The sequence below is a fragment of the Ctenopharyngodon idella genome, chromosome 18 (genome assembly GCF_019924925.1).
Source record: "Ctenopharyngodon idella isolate HZGC_01 chromosome 18, HZGC01, whole genome shotgun sequence".
Classification (NCBI taxonomy): Eukaryota; Metazoa; Chordata; class Actinopteri; order Cypriniformes; family Xenocyprididae; genus Ctenopharyngodon; species Ctenopharyngodon idella.
In genome coordinates, this window is record NC_067237.1 from 21,412,680 (window position 1) to 21,437,069 (window position 24,390).

The following is a 24,390-nucleotide window of genomic DNA, read 5'->3' on the forward strand; positions in this document are numbered from 1 at the left end:
GGTGGACAATTTTTTTCTGACTCCAAACCACAACAACAAACCCACAAACAGTAAAAAGGTGCAGCACTCACTGTTAGCGCCTCCTCCAACAGCTTTAGCTCTTGCTCTAAGACCTGCAGTTCTGGGAACTGGCCTCTGTAGTCATCAAGGGAGGACAAAACGGCACCAAGGGCTTCCTCCACATTGCCGTCTGCTGATTGTTCCTCCAAACCACCCATGGGTCTGGTGTCTACTAAAGAACCAGACTTCTCTGCCAGCAGGTCATCCGTTTGTGTCTTTGTGAGGTGTGGCTCATAAGAGGAATCAGTCCTAGGAGCACCATTGTTCATCTGCTGGGACAAAGTATTAGCACTGGAGGAAGAGTCTTTGTCTCCACAGGAGGGCCTAGACGTCAGCTCTGTAGCTTTTTCAGCTGAGTCACAAGCTGTGGTTTCTGCAGGAGAGCTACTTTCTACTTTACAGTTCAGTGGCTCAGTGGGACAGGATGGCTCACTTTTGGAGGGATCAGGAATGGGACAGATCTCCTGAGTGTCTGGTACTACAAAACATAGTTCTGCTCGGTGGGGCATATCCATGGCAATGTCACTTACAAATACCGAAGAGACCGCCGAAGTTACTTCAGTGGCCTCCACGGATTCCCCAGCCAGTCTGTCTGTCAAAACACCATCTGCGCTGATCTCGCTGATATGGCTAAGGGAGCGAGAATAGCGGGGATGGCCATTGGGCACTTCCTGTTTTACAGGAGCCTCGGTGGTGACTGTTGCTGGTTTCTTCAGATCCTCCTCTTCTTCCTCCTCCTCTTCTTTTTGATTGGCCAGGCGGGTGGGAGTAGAGGTTGCCGATTCGCGGGGTGCAAATGCGATTTCAATGGCAGGAGGAGCAGTTTGTACCTCAGGCTGTACTAAGTTCTTGTGTGCGTGACGCATTCCCAAGGAAAGCTGAGGACTGGAGGAATCATCTGAGGATTCGGAGGAGTTTGACCATGCTGTTCCGTTTTCCATCTCTTCTTGTCTCCTCAACATATTCTAGTGGGGAAGAAATAGATGATGAAGATGAATACAAATGATTATGATAATTTAAATAAAGACCCTTTCACATGACTCACGTTAATGTTCTGCAAAGCATCAAACTCTGTGGAGCAAAGAGTAAAGCGGGAACACAGCGCTCAAATAATTCAGAGTTGTACGGACAATGCTGTAGACATACAATCGTTCAAAAGTTTGGGGTTGGAAAGATTTTTTAATATTTTAGAAAAACGTCTTATGATCACCAAGGCTGCATTTATTTGATCAAAAATACTGTAAAACAGTAAAAATGTGAAATTATTACAATTTTAAATAACTTATCTATTTTAACATATTTTAAATTTTAATTTATTCCTGTGATGGCAAATGATTTTCAGCATCATTACTCCAGTCTTCATTGTCACATGATTCTTCATAAATCATTCTAATATGCTGATTTGCTGCTCAAAAAATATTTTTGTTGAAACCGTGATACTTTTTTCCAGGATTCTTTGATGAATAGAGGTTTTAAAAGAAAATTATTTATTTGGAATAGAAATTTGTGACATTATAAATGTCTTTACTGTTACTTTTAATCAATTTAATGAATCCTTGCTGAATTAAAACAGTTATTTCTTTAAAAAAAAAAAAATCTTACCAACCCCAAACTTTTGAATAATCCTGTTGTTATACACATTTGTATTTGTTAACATTAGTTAATGCACTGTGAAGAAACATGAACAAACAATGAACATCTAGATTTTTATTAACTAATGTTAACAAAAATTAACAAATGTATTGCTCATGGTTAGTTCCATGTTAGTTAATACATTAACTGATGTTAACAAATAAAACCTTATTGTAAAGTGTTAACAATTTTTTATGCAAATTAATACTTATAAGGAAGGATCTTATTGGGAAGGATCTTATTTTTTAAGAACATGATTTGCACTAAAAAATGCAATGCATTGTTACTGCAAATTTTAAATATGTTATTGGCAGTTTTCTAGATTTCTGTCTTTCCTTATTCAAGTACGTGACTATTGCCTACATAGAAAATAGCTGTCCAGGGGCAAAGATGTTAAAAAGATGACCACAGAGTGAACTGAATTGTCTTAAAGAGACTTTTACCGTGGTAAAATAATAAAAAATACCCTATATGCTTGTGTTGAAGCCCTGATGGAGTCATGTGAAAGGCCATCATTTCATATTCTACTATATGGTCGATAGTGAGACATATGCGCTAAAACAACACATGACGACTGTGAGCAGACAGCAGGCTTGTTTGCGGAGGGAGATGAGAGTACAATAGGATGATAGGAGTGTGTTCTCCGTCACTCAGCATTAGCGTGTATCTTTGGACACGGAGCTTCATTATAGTGGAGAGCAGACTGGCGTCAGGCCCAGCGAGCTAAAACACTCCCTGCTCCCTCTAATTAACTTCTGCCGCAGCCGCTCCCTGCCTCGCTGGGCTAATGTGACCACCCTTCAAAACAATAACAGCATCAATGAATGCATTACTGATGGCTGTAGATGCTACTATTGTCACTCACAGTCAGACAGACAATGAATAACATGCACGAGGATCCTATTTGCTTCAGTTTCATTAAAGACTACTGACAGTAACTACAGGACACAGTGGAAATCATCACTACTACAACAACAACAACTATAATTTCCTAGATACTACTCATTACCAGAAGAACCATACAAACCTGTTTTAGTCACATCTAGAGATGTGACCGAAGCCGAATACTGAGTTCGGAAAGGAAATGACGCATTCTACGGAGCCCCTAAAAGGGACATGGTGATGGGAAAAATATAAGATGGGAGGAAAAAATATATTTCAATGCTTTTGCGTTGTCTTGCAATTATATAGTTGGGTAATTATACTGTATATAAGTTACGGGCATCAGGGAGTCACTATCGCTTTTGAATGTGTGCTTGCTTTTTACTTTCGCTTTCCAATTTCACGATCACGCCTACTCTTTGTATGGGGAGTGACGGTACTGACCACACATTTTACAAGATAAGGTATTATCCCAAAATCACCAAATCCTCCGCCATAGTCTTGTCAGTCATCTCTCCTTCCTCTCTTCACATGATAAGTGACATCTGATATACACTAATGTAACCGACTACCGCAGCAACTTTAACCATGTCCCTTTAGGGGCTCCGTAGAATGAATTATTAATTTTCCATGCCTTTTCGAATTCAGATTTAGGCTTCGGGCACATCCCTAGTCACACCTTTTTAGCTAACTACTGACTACTAATTAAAGCTACACTACTAGCGCTACTGGCCGACCACACTTACATGGCTGGAAAGCAGAGAGGTTCCCAGGCGGACCGAGGTGACGTCGCTGCAAGAGCAGCTCTGAGTCAGTTTCTCTGTCAGTGTGTCTCTGAACACGTCCAGTAAGGACCAGCGCTGTTTGGATATCATGCTCCGTGGGGCTGTCTGCATGCAGTCGGCGGGAGAGCATGAGCATTTTGATCAGGCTAACGCTACATCACTTTTGGCCCAGGGTAATCTAACCCAGCAAGTTATGAGTCTGACCTTGCCAAACTTCTTCATTTCAGATCAGCTCAGATGAGTTAGATGAAATGGGAGACATTATACGTTACTATGATCTCGTGAGATCAAGATGCTTCTGAGAAATGACTACTAATAAGTCTATGTGGAGCCTATTGAACTAATTTAAATCTTAAGAGGGTCTGGAGAACTGTGAGACCTCCATTAGGACGTGGGAGAGAGAAGAATGGTATATCGACATTATGGTGGTGTGCACTTAGAAGAAATGTTTGGTTTGAATCAATTCAGATCAAATGAATCACCCTGGAGTATACCAGAAGCAAAGTACATGAGTTATGAAAGTAGATATACAGAGGGGTCCAAAAGTCTGAGGCCGTATTGAAAATCTTGGGTGCAAAATTACAATTAAACCTGGAAAGGGTTAAATATAAATGGTTAGGAAAATATAAAAACAAAGAAATTTAAGATTTATAGGTCACTAATCAAATACGCAAATGTGTGGCACTGATCATGTGACACCTTTGTACAGACAATCAGATGTTCTTGCTTCTACTGCAGCACAAGATACTCTTCGGATTTTTCTCAGATCATGCTAGAGAACATCATCATCAGGTTTGACAAAAACTTGTGAAGTTCATGCATAAAAAGAATTGTAAACTCAGTTTTTTTTTTTTTTCAATTTTACTATTGTAAATGGTAGTAATAAAATTAAATAAAATGTACAAATTATTGTAAATATTACATTATATATTTTAAACTATATTATTTCTAATAAAATTCAAATAAATGTATAAGTTTCAAAACTATTGTAGATTCAGGTCGTTTGTAAAAGAAAAATAGTATTTTTACTGTAGGTTTCAGAATTTTGGGCCCCCATTGTATATATTCAAGGGACAATGGAAATTTAATAGAATTGGACAAATGGACAGACTCACATAGAAGGCCTGCTCTCGTAGAGAGGGTGTGTCTGGAGGACTCTGGTTGTAGGTAGAGAAGCGTTTGTTGACAGTAGGAGCTTTGTTCACGGTGCTAGCTGAAGACGACTGGTCATCTTTGTCAAATGGACTACAGAAAAAAAGGAGAGAGAGTTTCATGATGACGTTGCATTTAAAATAGAATTAGTTGTGTCACTGATTGATTTTATCACTAGTTTTCTTTTTCTGAAAAAGAATCTTATGTGATCATTTCATCTTATGTGATCCCTCAAAGCCGTACTTACTTCCAGGTGACCTCTAGACTGAGTTTGATGGTGCCCAAGTCATTGATATCCACAGCTACTGTTTGGGGCAGGGCAGCAAACAGGTCCTTCGTCTCACACGAGACACTTCCCACCACCACATGATTGGCCAGACTCTTCAGCTCCGTTACCTTGACAACCACATACGAGATGTTTATTTGGGAGGAAATTTCATCATAATTTTTAATGACCAGCACAATATCACCAACACAAAATGCAAAAGTAGGCTATGGCTATGACATTAGTTTTATTTTAAATGTATTTAAATATAAAGTTAATTCATTTTTATTACTGTTATACTTTATAATAAAATTAATTGTATTCTTTACAATAATCATGCACAGTAACACCAAGGACCTGGATTAAGAAAATAAATTTGATTTCATATGGTCTTCCATATGAAATCAATACTCAATGTTTTTGGATATTCCAGTAAGGTATATGCTTTTAAGTTATGGAGTCACACAGCACTATGAATCAGACCCAAATGTGCACTCCTGGGCAAAAAACAAAAATGGGCCAAGCCCAAACACTAAGCTTAACCACAAATTATTGGTCAGGAAATTCACTACTTAATGCACTACTTAAAAAGCCATTGCTGTCTCAGAAAAACTTCAAAGACAGAATGTTTTTGGCAAAATAAGGGAAGTTGTGTGTGGAGTGATGAATCACAATGAAACACGAGTTGCATGGTGATGCTGTAGAGCGGTGTCTCCGAAAATCTGGTGAGAAATATAACAATAAATGCATCTCTACCACAGTGAAGCATGGAGGAAGAGGTGTCATTGTGTGGGGAGCCTTTGTAGCTGCTGGTATTGGTGAACTACTTCACTGTGAAAATTAATTTAATGCTATGGAGTACAGGAGAATATTGCAGAATTGCTTGCTTTCCACAAATGAAAAGTTGTTATCTACAGAGAAATGATCAGATGTTACTTTTCAACAATGTTCCTGCCCAAATTGCAAAGACAACCAAGAAGTGGCTTCTTCAGGCTCATGTTTTGGCCTGGTCAGAGTACAGATTTGAACCCTATAGTGAATATTTGGTCTCACATTAAACTCAAACGAACTGGGAGACATTTTACAACTACTAATAAACTGTTTGAAGCCATTAACATTGCGTGGAACAACACTGACTCTTTGTCCTGTAAAAGGCTGTCTGCAAGTTAATATCTATTGTATTTGTGCAATTCTTGCTAATTTCCTGACCAGTGACTTGTGATTAAAATGGTTAAGACCATTAAAAGACCACTAAATATTTTGCCATTTTTGGCTTGGCCCATTTTTTGTACATTTTACATCTCTCAGACCAATCTAAAATGTTTTGACAAACATCAGCTGCATTCTCTTCATTCTTCCCCTGGAGTCTCTCTGTTTTAATATCGCTGTCTTCTGTAAACTTCCCCTCACCCTATCCCATGAAGTCTTCCTCTCTCTACCCCCCCGCCTCTCTCTCTATCCCGAAGTGATGTTCCCCTCCCCTCCCCTCACATTCAGTTATGTGTCATGGAACCACTGGGAGAGAAAAACAAGTCAAAGTCCAGCTGCTGTGCTGTTATGTGCATTAATGTCTCACAGATTGATGTGACTGTGCTGCACATGTGAATGTGACAGGAATAGGAGATCGAAATTAATAGTATGAGTGAGAAAAAAGAGGAAGGGAGAATTAGCAGACAATATATGAGTGAATGTAACTGTATAAAAACTACCTTTATAGACAGAAACTCTGTGATAAGGGGGAGGAAGACCATCTCCTCACTGTCCCACACTTGCTTGCCATTGATTTCAATCCGACCCCGCAGCTTCCACCGCTGGCGACCGTACTTCATAAAGATCTGTGGAGGTTTATTCACTCTGATTAACAATCAATCAAACTATTCAAATAATTTCTTAATCTGTATATTAACATTTTTTATATTAAGATATTGCAATTTTTTCTTGTATTAAGAAAACATTTAACAAAACTTCAAACTTTTAAATAACTTCAAAATGATTATTTATTCATTCAGGTAGAGAGGAGGAAGAAAATCTTGACTTTTGTGTGTTTTTGCACAGTAAAGGCAATGAACAAAGTGAGAATAACAGATGGGCTGAATAAAAAACAAGTCTCTACCACCCACTCTTTCATCCATTTCTAGATCTTCTTGAGTCAATTTCTTTTTCTTTTTCACACCACCTCCCTTACTGTCACATCTCTGAGGGCTCTTGCTGAGCAGACTGTGCTGACTCACTGCATTGATTGGCCTGTCAGTCACTCTGAAGCTCTTGCATGTTAAACAGGTGGAGGTAGGGCAGACACATTAACATTCGTCCTTCTTTAATTATCCCCCGCCTCCCCAAATCTGTTCTGCAAAGAGCAGATGCCGAGATCTGTCTCTGTCTGCCTCTCTCGTAAGCAGTCATTTAGCAGACGCTTTCAACCAAAGCTTGCTTACGGGCACAATGGTGTTTATAGCTTATAGATTGCCTAGTGCAGTGTTCAAACCAGCCAGATCTTCAATCACCATTATCTGTCATATCTGCCACTGACAAAAGTACAAAGCAGATCACTGATGACGTCAAGGCAGCTTTATGAGGACATGATGAATGTAAAGACAGAGAAAGGTCAACATGAAATGTGTAACGTGACTTTAAAGGGTAAGATGGGACTTTATTTTACCCACCAGGAACTGAATGGATCATGAAAAGACCTGAATGCAAGTTTGACTGTGGAGCGGATGAACATTTTAACCCAGGCATCAGGCTATATTTTTTGGAAACCAAGATGACAACAATGATGTGACGTTCACCTTCAAGAGCATCTCAATGTATCTCCCAATGTTTATTTAATGTAATCTTTATTACATTAACTGGACTTTTTATAAAAGATTATGTGCACTGATGAATTGTCCACAATAAGATTTCGTGCTGACTATAAATGAAAGAGAAGGTAATTTATCAGCTCACCTCATACTGATCTCCAGCACAAAGTCGTGCAAAACCCGCCAAGCCTGAAACAAAGGCACACGTTGTTATTTAAATACAGCACACTGTTGGAATTGAAATTAAATCAGGTGTGAGATATGAGAAATGTGGTTATAGCTGTAGGAAACTTCAAATTAATATCACTCTGGAGTTGACAATTATCCTGGTACACAGAGACTGTCTTACCCTTCATTTTGACATGGAATTCCCCCAGCTGGTTCTCCAACTCACTCTCTAGCATGCACATATTCTGTAGGGACAGAGACAGTGTGTAAATACACAGAGGAAAATAGACGAAGGTGGCAAGAAGGAGAGAAATAAACATGCAATGTGGCACACTATAGTTTGATGTGTTTATCGTGGAATAATGCCTACTGTTTTACTTAACATTTAAAAAAAAAATAGCAGACAGTATAGAGTATATACTGTACAGCATTCAGTAAGTTGTAATAGCCAGAGGGAGGAGAATCACGGGGAATACTTTTCCTACAGCTGAACGCTTGTCTTGCAGCAACCATTAGGGTAATGAAAAGCACTTGACTGGGAAAAGCTGTCCACTCTTAATCAGATTGCCTCCCTGCATTATTTCCATGAGCATATCAAATGAGTCTAGTTCTGCCCTGTATCCATCTGTCTGGATGCAAAAAACCTGTGGCCTAAGCCACAATCAGTAGAGTGTAAGTTCAACTTCCCGGCAATGTCATAAAACTAATCACATTTTTCAGGGTCACACTTTTACCGGAAACCATACATTATGACATTATTTCCATATTAATCTGCCACTGTAAATATATCAGTTTATTGCTTACCCACAACTCCAGTCCCTCACACCTCACAGTGAATTAAAGTTCTTAAGTGGATTCAGTTTAATAACACTAAATTAAAGTGAATTTCAGTTCTGAAGTGGAGTCAGTGTGGAGTCATTTTACCATCACTAAACTGAAGTGGATTTCTGAAATGGTAACTAACACTGAAGTAAATTTTAGTTCTGAGGTGAATTCAGATTCCCAACACTTAAACTGAAGTGAATTTCAGTTTTAAAGTGGATTAAGTCCACTAATACTAAGCTGAAGTGAATTTCAGTTTGAAGTGGATTCCGTTCAAAAACACTAAGATAAAGTGAATTTCAGTTTGAAATGGATTCCGTTCACTAACACTAAGCTGAAGTGAATTTTAGTTCTGAAGTGAATTCGGTTTGCTAATGCTAAAACTGAAGTGAATTTCAGTTTCAAGTGGATTTCATTTATTAACATTAAGCTAAAGTGAATTTCAGCTGTAAAGTGGATTCCGTTCACTAAGCTAAAGTGAATTTCAGTTCGAAGTGGACTCCATTCACAAACACTAAGCTGAAGTGAATTTTAGTTCTGAGGTGAATTCGGTTTGCTAATGTTAAAACTGTAGTGAATTTCAGTTGTAAAGTGGATTAAGTTCACTAACACCAAGCTAAAGTGAATTTCAGCTCCAAAGTGGATTTAGTTCACTACCAATGACAGAGGGTCCATAATTCTTCTTCATCATCCTCCCATACTCTCATCTACCCACACACTCTTACCTCTGTGTATTCTTTGAAGCTCTTGTTAGCTTCAGACAGACTCTCTCTGGCCTCCCTGCTGCCTGGAGAGGCAGTGTAAGCCTTCACCATCTTATCGGCTCCGTCTCTAAGTCTGCGCTGCATGCAGTAGGCCTCATAGAGCTCGTCAATCTGCAGAGACACACACACAATGCTTATGAAATACATTAATATTGTGCAATATTGATGTGGGTGTTCAAGAACAAATGTCTTTAATAGCATTTCCTGCTGAAAAATCCATCTTGAACAGTGTATTGACACATGGTAGCTGGTTTCTAGCTGGTCATTAGCTGAAAATCAATTCTTATTATCTTATACATTTTTGCTTATCAAAGTGTACAGACATCTAAATATTTTGAAATGAATACTATATAAGATAAGAATTGTTTGCCTCTTCTATCAGCAACAAATTAGCATGTCATATTAGTTTAAAATGGTCAGGCTAAATTTTGCAACATGGTGACTGGTCAACCAATCAATGACCAGCTTAGACCAGCATGAAACTAACTACCCTGTTCCAAAACATAGCTACTACCTAAGCTGGATTTTTCAATGAAGTTTAGTATACTTAATGAGGTGGCCACAGTTTAGTCTACATCCAGATGGTGACATTGACCTGATTTAACTGCATATGCACACACATGCACAAACCACAACATCTTCTTGTTAAATCTTTTCTTGCCCAAGTACTTCCTGCTGGGCCTCATTGTCTCTAATATAAGTAATTTAGATTTTATTGATCTATCCGCAACACCTTGAGCAGGTCTGCAAATGTGGAAGCCAGTAATGGAGACAGGAAACTGTTAAATCTCCTCATTATGTCAACTAAAATTTAGGCAGATGTTCAGAGTAAGAGACATTATCATTACAAACAGTAATTTAGTAATTATTCACAGCACGGGTCCTATAATTCAGAGATTAGAAAAGAATGAGCTGTCTATTGTAAACCAGTATGAATAAGAAACATGCAAACAGTAAGAAGGCTTCATTCACTGAAAGAATGCTTAGCAAGAGAGGCGTACAGGAGGATCATGACATTACAACATTAAAAAGCAATACCCAACTGAGAACAATCACAGAAACACCACTATTTAAACTGTGCCATGAAAGGCAGTCAAAAATTACTAAACAGGTATAAACTTCTGTGCACCATAATTAAAAGCAATTGAAAGTCTACTGCTGCACACTACCTTTCAAAAGTTTGAGGTTGGTAAAATTTTGTAATGTTTTTGAACAAAGTCTCTTATGCTCACCAAGGCTGAATTTATTTGATTAAAAATACTGTAGTACCGTGTGTCCGTTTTTTTCCTAAGGCCAGCATATTTTTTCAGTTGTTTTCAATGGGAGCACTGCGTATTTAAAAATGGCAGGAGTGCGATGATGCACTGAGCATTTATTTTACAGTGTTTGACATTTTCTTCTGTCGCCGAGAGTTAAAAAAAAAAATTGAAACGCAAAACAAAAAGAAAAAAAGTAAAACGCAATGCTCATCACTGTCACTTTTTACCCAGCTGTCCAATCACAGTGGAGGATGTTCGGGACAAATACCACACTGACCAATTATCACATAATCACATATCACCTGCTTGTACAAATGCAACAGACAACAACAAGCACAACAACGGAAAAAAATCATCCAAAACAAGGGCCAGAGCAAGTACTTGGACATTTTTATATTCAGAAACAAACCAGTGTTGGGGGGTAACACAGTAACTTGAGTTATGTAATCAGATTACTTTTTTAAGTAACTAGTAAAGTAACATATTACTTTTTCAATTTACAATAAAATATCTAATTTACGCAAGTTACTTTGTTTTCACATTTATTGACTGAGTCAACTCTTGTTGAGGTGTTGTGTGCGCTGTGTAAACATGATGGTTTTTGTAGTTCTAGACTAAATGTGAACATGCATTTACTCATCTCACTTGCACAAAAACATTCAGTTTTCCCCAATATGACTAAAAACAGTGAAATGCATTCTCAGAATTTTACACAAACCTGTATTAAGTAACTATATTAAATTAAACAAATATACTTTATGCATTTAATCTCACTTTATTAACCAATGTCTTTGCTGCTGACCTTCAATGATCTAATTCAACCATACTAATAAGCAAAAATTACTTAAGATTAGATTTAGAAATAAGAGTGATGAACTTCCTTCTCGTGTATCCTATTCTTCTTTAATTCAGAATGGCAGCACAGCTGAAAGGATTGTTTGAGCTGCGCCCTCTACTGTACAGGTGTAAATATGCACTTCCTTCAGCCTGAGGCTTATTCATTTCACTTTAGGTCTGAAAGGGCCTTAACATTTTCCAAAAATAGAACTTTTTTGTTGTTATTAAAAACATACAAACAAGCAAGCCCAGAACAGGTGAGAAAAAGTAACGCAAAAGTAATGTAACATTACTTTTCATAAAAAGTAACGCAATTAGATACTTTTTTAGGGAGTAACGCAACATTGTAATGCATTACTTTTAAAAGTAACTTTCTCCACCACTGTAAATGTGTGCATGTGACAAATGAACCAAATCGCCTGAAATGCATAAGCAGCCGTATCCAGCATAATTACCCAACACAGAGGGGGAGCCTCATATTAGGAGTACACGTATAAACACACAATAGAATAAACGCAAGAAACACAAACAAACACAATCCCCAAGACTGAAGGCAAGAACAAGGGTGAAACAGTCTGCGGCCCTTAAAAGGTTTCCTGCAATAACCGAAAGAAGGACGAAGAAAAGACATAAAGTGGGAGAAGGAAAATTTTCCTCTCAGTGTGTCCATCTGGAGGTGGTTAGGAGCCATCCAGTGAGCATGTTCCAGCATACTGGCAGGGAGTCAGCGGGACAGTCGTAAGTTTCTCAGAGTTATGACAGCTCTTCTCTCGCTAATACACACTGCTATACAAAACTGATAACAACATGCCTCTTTATTCATTTGTCACAGACCATAGCCAATATACGAATGCCACCATCCATACAAAGCATCTGAAAGTTCGTTGGGACTGTCGTAAGCAAAGCCACTTATTATTAACGTTTTTTTGGTATTTTCTCACTTCACCCCTCCTCCACTAAAATAGAGGCCCAACATATCTGACCCAGCCAAAGCATGGAGACTCCCTACAGCGCCCTCTGCTCATAAAATGCACACTAATCACACATGAATTGGGGCTGGGGAGGAAGAGGACGATAGAGGAAGGGCTCTTCCTGTAGTGCAGCTGGCTTGGGTTAGTTTAGGCTGTTACTTCAGACTCTAACAGGTCCAGTGTAGGGTTTTACCGCTCCCCAAACAAGCCAAGAATGCAAGCAGCCCCTAAAGCTGTCCTCTGCTTGTGACCCGTGTCCCCTGCAGTGTGAGAGCATCCGTGTGTATGTACAGGGGGAAAAAATCTGTCTAAGAATGTGTCCTCAGTGAGGGGGAGGATTAGGCTGTACTATATATCCTGTAGATGACCATCTATCAGGAAAAAAAAGTCACTGTTTAGACACAGACGTACGTGCATGAACGCATGTGCACAGCCATACGGAGGCTGTTATCAGGGCCACTGGTCCATGCAAAAGCAGTCACTAACACAGAGACGTCTGAACAAGAACAGACCTGCTGAGCTACAACACACACGCACAACGTCCTGTTGTTTGTGCACAGAAATAATTCCATTTCTGTTCCACAAGAGTTTACAAGTATGATGAAAAATTAATTAAAAATGAAAAAAAAAACCCTGCTTTTAACAAATTTAATGAGCGTTACATTTTTTGTGTGTTTATACCACTTAAACATTCAAAATATTTGTATAGTTTCTCTTTACAAATGATTTGCATTTCAGTTAAACGGTAGGCTTACCTTACTGAGGTGAAACTCCAGCCGCCTCATAAATCTCTCAATCACTTTCACTTGCTGAGTGAAAAGAGAATAACATTTATAATGTTTAAAATATTATTAACAGGCATCAGCAATTCAATAATATGGAACAAGAGTTGATGATGGTACTAGGCTACTTTGGGTGCAGTCTCTAAACCCAAACTAAAGTCAAATGAAAATAAACAAGCATCCACTCACCTTGTCAAGTTCATACAAAAACCCCTACAACAGAGTAACAGAGAGAGATTAAAATGAGTGCTGTCAAAATTAGCTCCTTAATGCATGCGATTAATTTTTTCAGTTTAACTCGTTAAAAATATTTAACGCAATTAAAGCAGCATCTGTTTTTTCCGTACTAATTTGGCTAGCATTACATTATATGATGCTGCTCAGCGCCGCAAGACAAACGCGCTGTCTGTGCATGTCGTGTCTGTGTGACACACACACTATGGAAAGCCAGGAGGTCCAAAAACACATGTATTTCACACGTTAGATATGTATTGTTTGCGCGTGCAAGTGCAAACAACACGTATTTAACACATATTTCACGCATATTTAACACAGTAAATATGTGTTGTTTGCACGTATTTAACGCACTAATTTTTCAGGTGCAAACAACACATATTTAATGTGTGAAATACGCTTTACATACGCATTACATACACGTGAAATACACTTATTTTACGTGTTGTTGACGTGTTAAAATACACGTGTTTTTTAACCTCTTGGCCTTCCATAACACACGACTCGTGCGCACAGAAAGACGTGCGCCAGTATCGAGTTCTCTTTCACACTTGAACAAACAATAACACACAGAATTATGCCAAAATGCCCGTTTTGTCGAGTATTCTCATAAGAGCAGTCTTAAATGCATTAAATAATGTCTTAAATGAACGTGAGAAAATGAGATGCGCGTCAGATCCGCATCACGTTCATCAGCGGCAGGTCTTAAAGTGACAGCAGCCTAATAAACCAGTTTCTGTGATGTCTGTCATTAATGTTAATCAAAGAACAAAGGTAACAGAGAAAATTGTAGCTTTAATAAGGACTAATCTATATTTAATTCATAATTTATGCAGTGAAGACTGTAAAGTGTTTGATAACTTTATTCAATTTCTGTATATTTCCTACCTGTTAGACAGGCCACAGGTAAATATGACATTATAATGGGTTTATGTGAAGATTGTTTTAACTTTACTTAAATTAAAAGTTATTCAAAGTGTAATAAATGTTGAAATTGATAGCTTTTAGTTATACTGTAATGTTGAATGTCTATAATTAATTTTTAAAAATAATCAATTTCATAGAGACATCAGTAGCAGTATTAGTATCAGTGATACTGGCCTTCATTCATAAAAAGATGCCATTAAACAAATATTCAAAATATACTGCATTTAAGTTGTTTCTATATAAATTTAGTGAGTAACTGTGAAATTATTACAATATAAAAATATTAAAAACTCTAATGTCTTTAATCACGATTAATTACAGAAAAAATGAGTGATTAATTTATTTTTTTTGAATCGATTGACAGCACTAATTAAAATAAAAAAGACTCAGATTTTTAGTACCATGACACAATTTGAAAGTCCCAAAATGGCTTGAAAAAAAAGATGATTAAATTAATTTCTAACTTCTTTTTATGTTTTGACTTACCAAGCGAGAGTTCCTCTTAGACTCCTTCATTTGTCTGTTCAGACTGTCCAGCTCCATCTGATGGACCTGCAGGTAGGATCTGTAAAAGTAAGGGGCAGTATCTGTGTCACTGTCAGTGCTTAATGTACTGTGCAAGCAGAAATGTGGTTTAAAATAAGTCTCTTTGAGTGTGAGAAAATTGATAACACTGCATTACGTGTTTACAAGTGCAGTAAGCAATTTCTGAGAAACGCTATTGAAAGTAGATCGGACCAAGCAGCGAGCACCCCAACACACTTGTAGCCAATCAGCAATAGGGGGCGTGTCCACTCACGATGGAGGAGGAGAGAGAGCAAGTAAGATCGAGATTTGAAGAAAGACTGTAGAAAGAGAGACATTACAAAAGAGAAAAGGTCAGAGGAACATCACTGGAAAAAGAAGGGTTAATATTAGAAAAGCTTTCCAGCGCTGGAGAGACCCAAGTGGGAAGGCCTGAAAATGAAACGCCGAGGTTGCATTGTTTCGTGAAGCAGTATTTTGCTTCGTTTCAGCTATGATAAAGAGACATCCACTCTTGCATTGCGTGTTTGTGCATTTTGGGGTCGGAGCAATAAAGGGAAGGGTGTGTTTGTTTGGATTGATTTCAAATATCAACAGTGTTTCTCAGAAATCACTTACTGCACCTTTAAATGAACTGTAACAGCTAATATGTGTTTACAATGCATGTGTGTGTGTGTGTACATACTGCAGTCCTCTCTTTAGGGCCTCGTACACCTCGTCCAGCCTCTCAGGCTGGGGCACCTTTGGGGGAGGTGATTTAGTAGAGAGCGTGAACATCCTGCTTGCTCTGGAGGGAGTTTCCTCACGCACGCCGGGGTGCTGAACACAGTAAGGTTCCTAGGACACAAGTGAGGTACATAAAGCTTTAGTATACATTTATTATTTTTAAGGTAATTTTTTGATGGTTAAACACTTTCCCCAACTCTTGTTGTATCGTGTATCGTGAAAAGCGTATCGTATCGTGAAAAGCGCTACACAAATAAATGTGAATTAGTTTATTGTGCAGAGTCAACTACAACAGTAAGGGCTTTTTTTTTCCCAACTGAAAACAACCCAAACTTTTCACTCAGAAATGCAAATTTTCAGTGTATTCACAATGACAACTCAATTCACAACTCAAAAATATATTTATATAAAATCTAAAATTATATATTTAAAATATATTAATATAATACAATACATTTAAAATATATTAATTTAAAATAATGTATTAATAATAGCTGAAATGTATACAATTTATATAAATTCCATAAAAGCTATTTTTATTTTAGCATTTAAATCAGCAGAATTTGCAACTACAATGTTAAAAACATCACAGCAAACCAAACTGCAAGGCATAAATACATGTACATAATAAGTACATGTAAGATTTAGTGACAACGCAGAAAAGGGCCAGATAAGGCAAGTGGCATTGCCATCAACCAGCCCGAAATGATTGAGCAGTAGGGCCATATGTTTGTTCGACCAATGGCAGAGGAGGTGTTTGAATGCAGAAAAGTATTATGGTCAACCAGGGAAACAAACAATCTCTTATCTAAATCAATAGTGCTTTAGAACAACACTCGTGCTGATCGTTTCAAGCTGCAATTGCTCTTCCAAGATGACAGCTCAATAAAATGGAGAGAAAGACTGATGTGTCTTGATACAATTTGCTCCAGTAAAGCTGTGTGATGCAACAATAGCCGGACTAAAAGAAGTCACAGTAACAAAGAGTGAATGATGGGGAAATCTGTAATTTTAACATTGTAATGCTTTATTTACATTTTTACCCCATATACACTACCGGTCCAAAGTTTGGAAACATTACTATTTTTAATGTTTTTAAACGAAGTCTCTTATGCTTATTAAGGCGGCATTTATTTCATAATAAATACAGAAAAAACAATAATATTGTGAAATATTATTACAATTTAAAATGATGGTTTTCTATTTTAATATACTTTAAAATATAATTTATTTCTGTGATGCAAAGCTGAATTTTCAGCATTATTACTCCAGTCTTCAGTGTCACATGATCCTTCAGCAATCATTCTAATTGCTGATTTGATACTCAGTTATTATCAATGTTGGAAACAGTTGTGTTGCTTAATATTTTTTTGGAACCTGTGATACTTTTTTCAGGATTCACTGATGAATAAAAGGTTAAAAAGAACAGCATTTATTCAAAATATAAATCTTTTCTAACAATATAAAACTTTACTATCACTTTTTATCAATTTAACACATCCGTGCTGAATAAAAGTATTAATTTCTTTCAAAAAAAAAGAAAGACAAAAAATTACTGACCCCAAACTTTTGAACGGTAGTGTATATTGTTACAAAAGATTTCTATTTTAAATAAATGCAGATTTTTTTTTAACCTTTTATTCATCAAAGAATCCTGAAAAAGTATCACAGGTTATAAAATAATATTAAGCAGCACAACTGTTTCCAACATTGATAATAAATCAGCATATACTTCGTTCAAAAACATTAAAAATAGTAATATTTCCAAACTTTTGACTGGTAGTGTAACTCATATACATTGTTTGTGTTTCTATCATTTATCCTTCTGTTCATTTCATCTGGATCTCTTGTTTGGTGCTCCTCCGTGTTGTCCTGATAGTGGTCTTCTTTAATGTTTCATGCGTTCTCTGTCTCTGCTCTATTTCAACAGCAGGGGTTTGAAGAGTGCTGTACATGCTTTTGAATCAAACTACATCAACCAGAAGAGTCAACACTCAAGAGCCACTCTGCTCTTCTGAAAAATTAACATGTTGCCACATGCTTACCTCTACAACACACATACACTTGAACAAAAACAATGCTTATTTATTAAATGGATAAAGAAAGAGAAAAAACTGGCTACAAAATTGACACAGATTTCTCACAAAAATCTGTCCCGTTTTGTTGGAGTGAAGTCTCTTTTTCGCCAATAACAAATGTCCATGCTTTCCTGCTGCCTGCAGCCATTAGGAAATGTATGCTGGTTCCACAGGACGTCCTGTCAGCTGTGACTTCCCTTTAAAGATATTGAACGCCTTTGGTCATTACTGAAAGGCCTAATGCTTGCTACAAGTTAACCATTTGCGTTTTGGGTATGCATGCTAGAGCTGGGTCATATGAATAAAACACTTTGTCAAATTATAATTGAAAGGATTATTATTGCAGCTTCCATAGACATCAGTGCATGGAATTTGAATTTAACAAAATATAATGAATTTATATGCTATATTATATATATATATATATATATATATATATATATATATATATCTAAATGTCTATTTAAAAGTCACAACCTCATTATGTGGTTGAAAACACTGAGTAGTTGTTATATATGAAAAGTGCTGAGCATGTCCGTCTCTGGCTCAGCGCCAGCCAAATCACGTTTGAATTCGAATTGAGCAGTGACGCACTAATTCACGTTCAATCAATGTTCTAATCACACCGGTGTGATCGTACTCGTCAAAGGGTTAAAATCAATCCTGTTTCGAGGGTGAAGGGGGGACAAATTGACATTGAGGGGGCACAAATCAGATCCTTTTGCCCCCTCGTGGCACCGGGCCTGGTCACAGATGGACTTCAATAAATGATGATGCAAACGAATTGCTGAATCAAACTTACTAAACCTAATGCTGTTTTTGCTGTTGAAGTATAAATCATAGACACTATTAAACATACCATTTATCATAGTTCTCTTATACTCGCAAGTCACAGAACAAGAATGGACTGCAAAAATAGTCTACTGATGGTCTTTAGGAAATTTAAAATCACTTGCTGAATTGCTGAATGTTAGGGTTATAGATATTAAAATCATCAATATAACATGAATATTTGATATATCACCCACCCCTAATGCATGCTTAAGAGCACTGCTTGTTTATTGCTTTAAAGTATGCCTTATTAGTGTGTGCATGTGTTCATGTAAATGCATGTGTACGTTAACACTGACCTGTAGGACTTATCGTAGGAGTTGACTCCGGCGAAGGACTGGCTCCTAGTGATGGATCTGGCGACGACCCTCCGCGAGGGGCGCACAGAAAGGGACATGGTGGATACAGATTTGGAGGGACTCCCTGCAGAGCAACAGAAATACTAAATGAGGTCAAAAGCTAAATGGGTGTGGAGGCACTGAAAACAAATGAAAGTCTTTTCTAGAGGCGCTGTCTTTGATGTTGCATCTTAAATGCAATTGTTTAACATTCAGGCAATAAAATCTCATCATAAGCCTTTAGTGCAGTGGCCCTCAGGCCCTGAATGAATCAGTGGATTGTTTAATTTATTTAAAGGAGGATATTGCGGTTCTCTAAGGAAAAACTTTCTGACCGCTCAAGATAAAAGCATTTTAGATTAAAATGACTGTATTTCCAGGAAACACTGATAAACCCAATAGTTGTGTTTATATATTGAGTTTTTGGAAGGAAAATACTTCTCATTTGAGTTTCGTAACTCAAATTTCTTGTGTACCCTCCATTGTGTATTTCAAACTGTTTAGGAACACAATGAAAAGACAATTGGCTGGTGTTATGCAACTAAAATAAAGAAAAGCAAGAGATTCCAACCAAAACAAGCAAGGCTTCTCATGAAACACTCACCCAAATACAAAAGCAGGCAATCTTTCAATTTTATGCTCGGTCCTTCAAAAAAGTCCACAGAAATGAAATGCAATCAACCCATCAACAAAAAGAGATGTTTACTTCCTCTTAGTACATCTGTTCCTTTTAAAATCAACATGAAAAGCCATTCTCAACCTGATGAGATGAATGAAAAAAAGTATTTCTGAGTGAGAAAGACATTGAACGAGAACAACAACAAAAGGTTGGGATGATTTTATCCATCAGGAATTGATTGGATCATAAAAAGCAGCACAGGTAGGTGGTGTGATGGGACAAATTGTATAAAAATAAGAGTGCTGGTGATATCATCTGAAAAGAAAAGCTGTTTCGAAGACAATGTTTGAAGAATTTTCATTTTGAAAAAAGATTACAAAGACAAGGATGTTCTTATTTGAAATTAATGTTCACCAAAGAATAGTTCAATAAGACCAGAAACAAGTATCAAGAGACTATATAGGGTCCATTTTGATTTTATATTGACCTTAAATGGATAATTTACTCAAAAATTTAAATTCTGTCATCATCTACTCACCCTCAGGTGGTTCCAAACTTGTATGACTTTTTTTTTCTAGTGTGGAACATAAAAGAAGATATTTTAAGAAATGCCTCACTGTTTTGTTTTTTCTGTCCATACAAGGGAAGTCAATGGTAACCAAAACTAGTTACTAACATTTTCCAAAATATCATCTTTTGTGTTCAGCAGAAGAAAGTCATACAGGTTTGGAACAACATAAGTATGAGTAAATGATGACAGAATTCTCATTTTGGGTGGACTATCCCTTAAAAGTTTAAAATAGGCCACCCTGACTAATGCTAATCATAAATCCTAACATAAATCCTAACATGAATCCTGGGCAGGAATCCTAGGCATCAAAACTAAACAGATTATACCTCTATATTGCCTAGCAACACTGCATGCATGCTACTTTCATATCTGTGAATCATTACAGCAATTAATTTGCATAATTGCTCTAAACTGGTAATAGCTATATATGTTTTAGCTATATAGAGAGTCATGCTGGAAAACGGAGAGAGAAAGAGAAACTAATCATGCTCTTCAGAATAGATAAACAGGTTCTAGATTAGTCATTTATGGAGTTCCTTGTATATAATCAGCAAGGTCTCATATCATTGACCCTGTCATGGCCTATCAGACATCACTGCCATAAAAACACTCAGTGTACACAACATGGGAGTACAGATCACACTTTACACCACACCAATCACTGAGGATTTTAGCCAGGACAGGAACCATATGGACCCACTCAGCCCACAGTTGGGACAATGAACAAGAAACGTGACGGGAAAGATACAAAAGCACACAAACAGAAAGATACTTAAATCAAAGATACACCTGCAGAGATTAACAAAGACTGCTAGTGCAAACAAATTAGTCACGTTTATCTCTATCAGAAGTCTGAAGTCAGTAGCATGTTACGTGAACACAGAACAACTCGTGCAAGTTCACCAAAAAGACCACTTATTCAGCACAAAAACAACACAGTGTTATGTAACAGCAGCAGTTTCTCCATGGCTCTGTGAGGGCAGGTTGAATGCAGCTAGTTTTGTTTTAAATTGAATTAAGATTTAATCTTTCCAGAGAAGAGCAAGAGGAAAGAAACAGGCCTTGAAGTCACGTTAGAGAACGTCTGAGGTGTGAGCCAGCATATCTGAGATCATTTAAGCTGTGACATCAACACAAGTACGTTTTAGTCACCACAATGATCCCGACTGGGACAGTCAGCTCATGAGTTTTAGTCAACAAAGATGGGCAGTGCCTTGGTTACAGCAATGCATCACTGAATTGAGGAAGGAAGCTAGAGTTTATTTTAAACCCAAAGTAGAGTACAAGGAAACAACCCAAGCCTAACTTCTGCACTTTATGATAATCTTCAGCTTGACTTGCCTCACTCTGCACTAATGAGGACCCTAAAGCCCACCTGTGACTCTCTGAACTGACTAAAGTATTTCAGCTATGTGCAATTCATTCAGAGGCCACCAGAGTTGCTGAAGGGAGAATTCTTTGCACTGTGCCCAGCAAGAGAGCGTCACGGCTGGGGTACAGAGTCATGTTCTGCCCTCCAGCCTAAAACCTCCACAGAGGAAAACTCCAGATTGTCTTACTGGGGCAAAGCATTAAAGAGTTAGTTCACCCAAAAATGCATTTTCCCTCCATTGACAGCTACGCAACATTTTGATGCTTCAAAAAGTTCACAAAGAGATTGTAAAACTAATCCATATGAATTGAGCGGTTTAGTCCAAATTTTCTGAAGAGACTCGATCGCTTTTTATGATGAACTGATTTTAATTTAGGCTTTTACTCACATAAACATCAGCAAACAAATAAAAGCTCAACCAAACCTGCTTCACGTGCGAGAACAAACCTCACGCACGAAGTTCAAACGTGCTGCATAACACACAAGAACGCACGTCATTGGTTCTCGCATGTGTCAAGCAAACTTGTGTGATGTGTGTGTTGATGAATGTTTATGTGAATATAAGCCTAAATTCAATCTGTTCATCATATAAAATGATCAAGTCTCTTCAGAAAATTTGGACTAAATCGCTCAATTCATATGGATTAGTTTTACGATCTGTTTATGAACTTTTTGAATCACCAAAGTGGTAGTCACGTGGCTGTCTATGGAGGGACAGAAAGCTCTCAGATTTCATCAAAAAGATCTTCATTTGTGTTCCGAAGATGAACGAAAGTCTTACGAGTTTGGAACGACATGAGGGTGAGTAATTGATGACAGAATTTTCATTTTTGGGTGAACTAACCCTTTAAGGGCTGGATTCAGGTTTTTAAGAGAGCTCTGATGGCTTTGTTCTTCAGGAAAACTGAATATAAAAGTGGTCTAGTTTTAATAAGATATTTGTCTTCTGAAGTTCTGAAGTAAATGTTCAACTCAAATTAGCAAGCCAACTATAACAAATGGGTTTTCTGAGCAAAGTAAGGATGTAAATATTTCAAGCATTTCAGATTTTAATTATTCAAGGTTTCTTTGTTTGTCTGATGATCAGTGAAGAGTGTAAACACAGTGAGGTCTGTTGATGCTGACGGGAAATAAAGACCTTCGTGCTTCCAAGCGTGGAGGAGGGGAAACAGTTCAACACTGAGGGAAGTGGAATTTTTTCATTTCCCGCAGGATATTCAACCGTCTGATGGAGAGAGGAAAGAAAAATAACATCTGCAGCTAACTATCAGTAGAGATAACCCCTATATTTCTCTTTATTCCATGACTATACTTTTCTTGCTGACATAACACAGTTAATTTACATCAGGGGTGCCCAATTCTGTTAATGTCCTCCTGGAGGTATACTGTTAGCAAACATCCCGACCCTGCCCACACTGATGAAAATGGCATTTAGATGAATATGTAAATATGTGCTGCGTGCTTTCCTCTCAGTAGCAAAATAAACAAAAGTAACAACGGTGAGAAAACAGCAGTTAAGAAAGCATCTGAACATAGTGATGTGGATATGTTTGCACGAGCTCTCCAGTAAAGTCACCTCACATATATATCGCACTTTATACAATAGATTGCTTCAAAGCAGCCGCTTTTCAGTATTAAACATGAAAAAAGGAGTGTCAGTGTTGCATTTGATTAGAATTACAACTTCATTTTATACTATAAAGCAGCTCTCCAATGTGTTCATGTTTTTCCTCGCAGATGTCTGACCTTGACGGACTAAACAGAAGAAATGAGCTGAAGAGGACTTCCCCGTCAAAGAAGGTGGAGCCTTACGTAATTGCCATGAATCAATGGTAGTAGGGTGTTTAGAGTTGTCAAAAGTACCGACTTCGGTACTGAAATTTTAAAAATGTGACGCTTTGAGCACTGTTGAGCGGATTCGTAAACACCTCTGATTGGCCATTGTGTTTACGAGCTCATCGGATATGTCTGTGATTGGCTACGATGATCAATGCATGGGAGCTTTTGAAAGCACACGAAAGTGTTTGAATTTGAAAGCGTTTTGAAAGCGGGAGCGTTTGAAAGCAGGGATCTGCAGCTGACCGGTCTGCGATAAGACGCCTGCTTTCAAAGCTCCCGTGTGTATCTGTGTGTAAGCGCTCTGTGAAGAGCGTCATTGATGTCTATTTACAACATGTTTTTGAAGCGTTGATCATTGACAGATAATCTTGTTCAGTTGAATGAGCGTAAAACAGAAATTATGATTTTTGGTTGTTCGGCTTTTAACAAGGCGGAAAGTGACATGCTAGGCCCATGGACTGCATTTGCAGGACAGAGTGAAAAACCTAGGAGTCATCTTCGATTCATCGCTAACATTTGACAATCAAATAAAAACTGTAGTTTGGAATTGTTTCTTTTATCTGAGGGCAATAGCTAAGTTAAAATCAATCCTGTCAACTAGCGACTTCTGTGCTTTTATCTTCTCTTGGCTAGATTATTGTAATGTTATTTATTCTGGAACCTGTCAGACTTATGTTGCACGTCTCCAACTTGTACAAAATGCCGTGGCTAGAATGCTTATGAAGGCTAAGAAGACTGATCATGTTACTCCGCTGTTGTCCTCATTAGGCTGGTTACCAGTGTATTACAGGATCCAACTTAAGGTCTTAACGTATGTCTTTAAGGCATTACATGGAATGGCACCAGAATAATTGGTGGAGCTTAATAAGCCATATAAATCAAATTTAATGCTGAGATCCTCAAATAAACTTTTATTAGTGATCCCAAGAGTACGTCTTAAATCTAAGAGAGACCGTGCTTTTGCTGTCACTGGTCCAAGACTATGGAATAAGCTTCCTTTTGAGGTTAGATTGTCCCCTACACTCGGTATCTTCAAGAGCCGTTTAAAACTACATCTGCTTTCTCTGGTGTTTTAACTTCACACAGGAGTATTTATTACTGATGATGACTATTATTGATGATGATGTGTTTTTGTTTGATTTATTGTATT

The 24,390-nt window shown here is 37.6% G+C and overlaps 1 protein-coding gene across 1 annotated transcript in view; it reads right to left on the reverse strand.

Annotated features, from left to right (window-relative positions):
* Positions 1–24,390, reverse strand: part of ripor1 (RHO family interacting cell polarization regulator 1) — a 39,656-nt gene that overhangs the window by 10,525 nt on the left and 4,741 nt on the right. Inside the window, 13 exon segments of the mRNA XM_051869685.1 lie at positions 72–1,025; positions 4,475–4,604; positions 4,759–4,907; positions 6,486–6,611; positions 7,723–7,766; positions 7,927–7,990; positions 9,293–9,442; positions 13,154–13,207; positions 13,370–13,393; positions 14,828–14,906; positions 15,552–15,666; positions 15,669–15,703; positions 18,801–18,924. Coding sequence (XP_051725645.1) covers positions 72–1,025; positions 4,475–4,604; positions 4,759–4,907; positions 6,486–6,611; positions 7,723–7,766; positions 7,927–7,990; positions 9,293–9,442; positions 13,154–13,207; positions 13,370–13,393; positions 14,828–14,906; positions 15,552–15,666; positions 15,669–15,703; positions 18,801–18,924 — 2,048 coding nt within the window.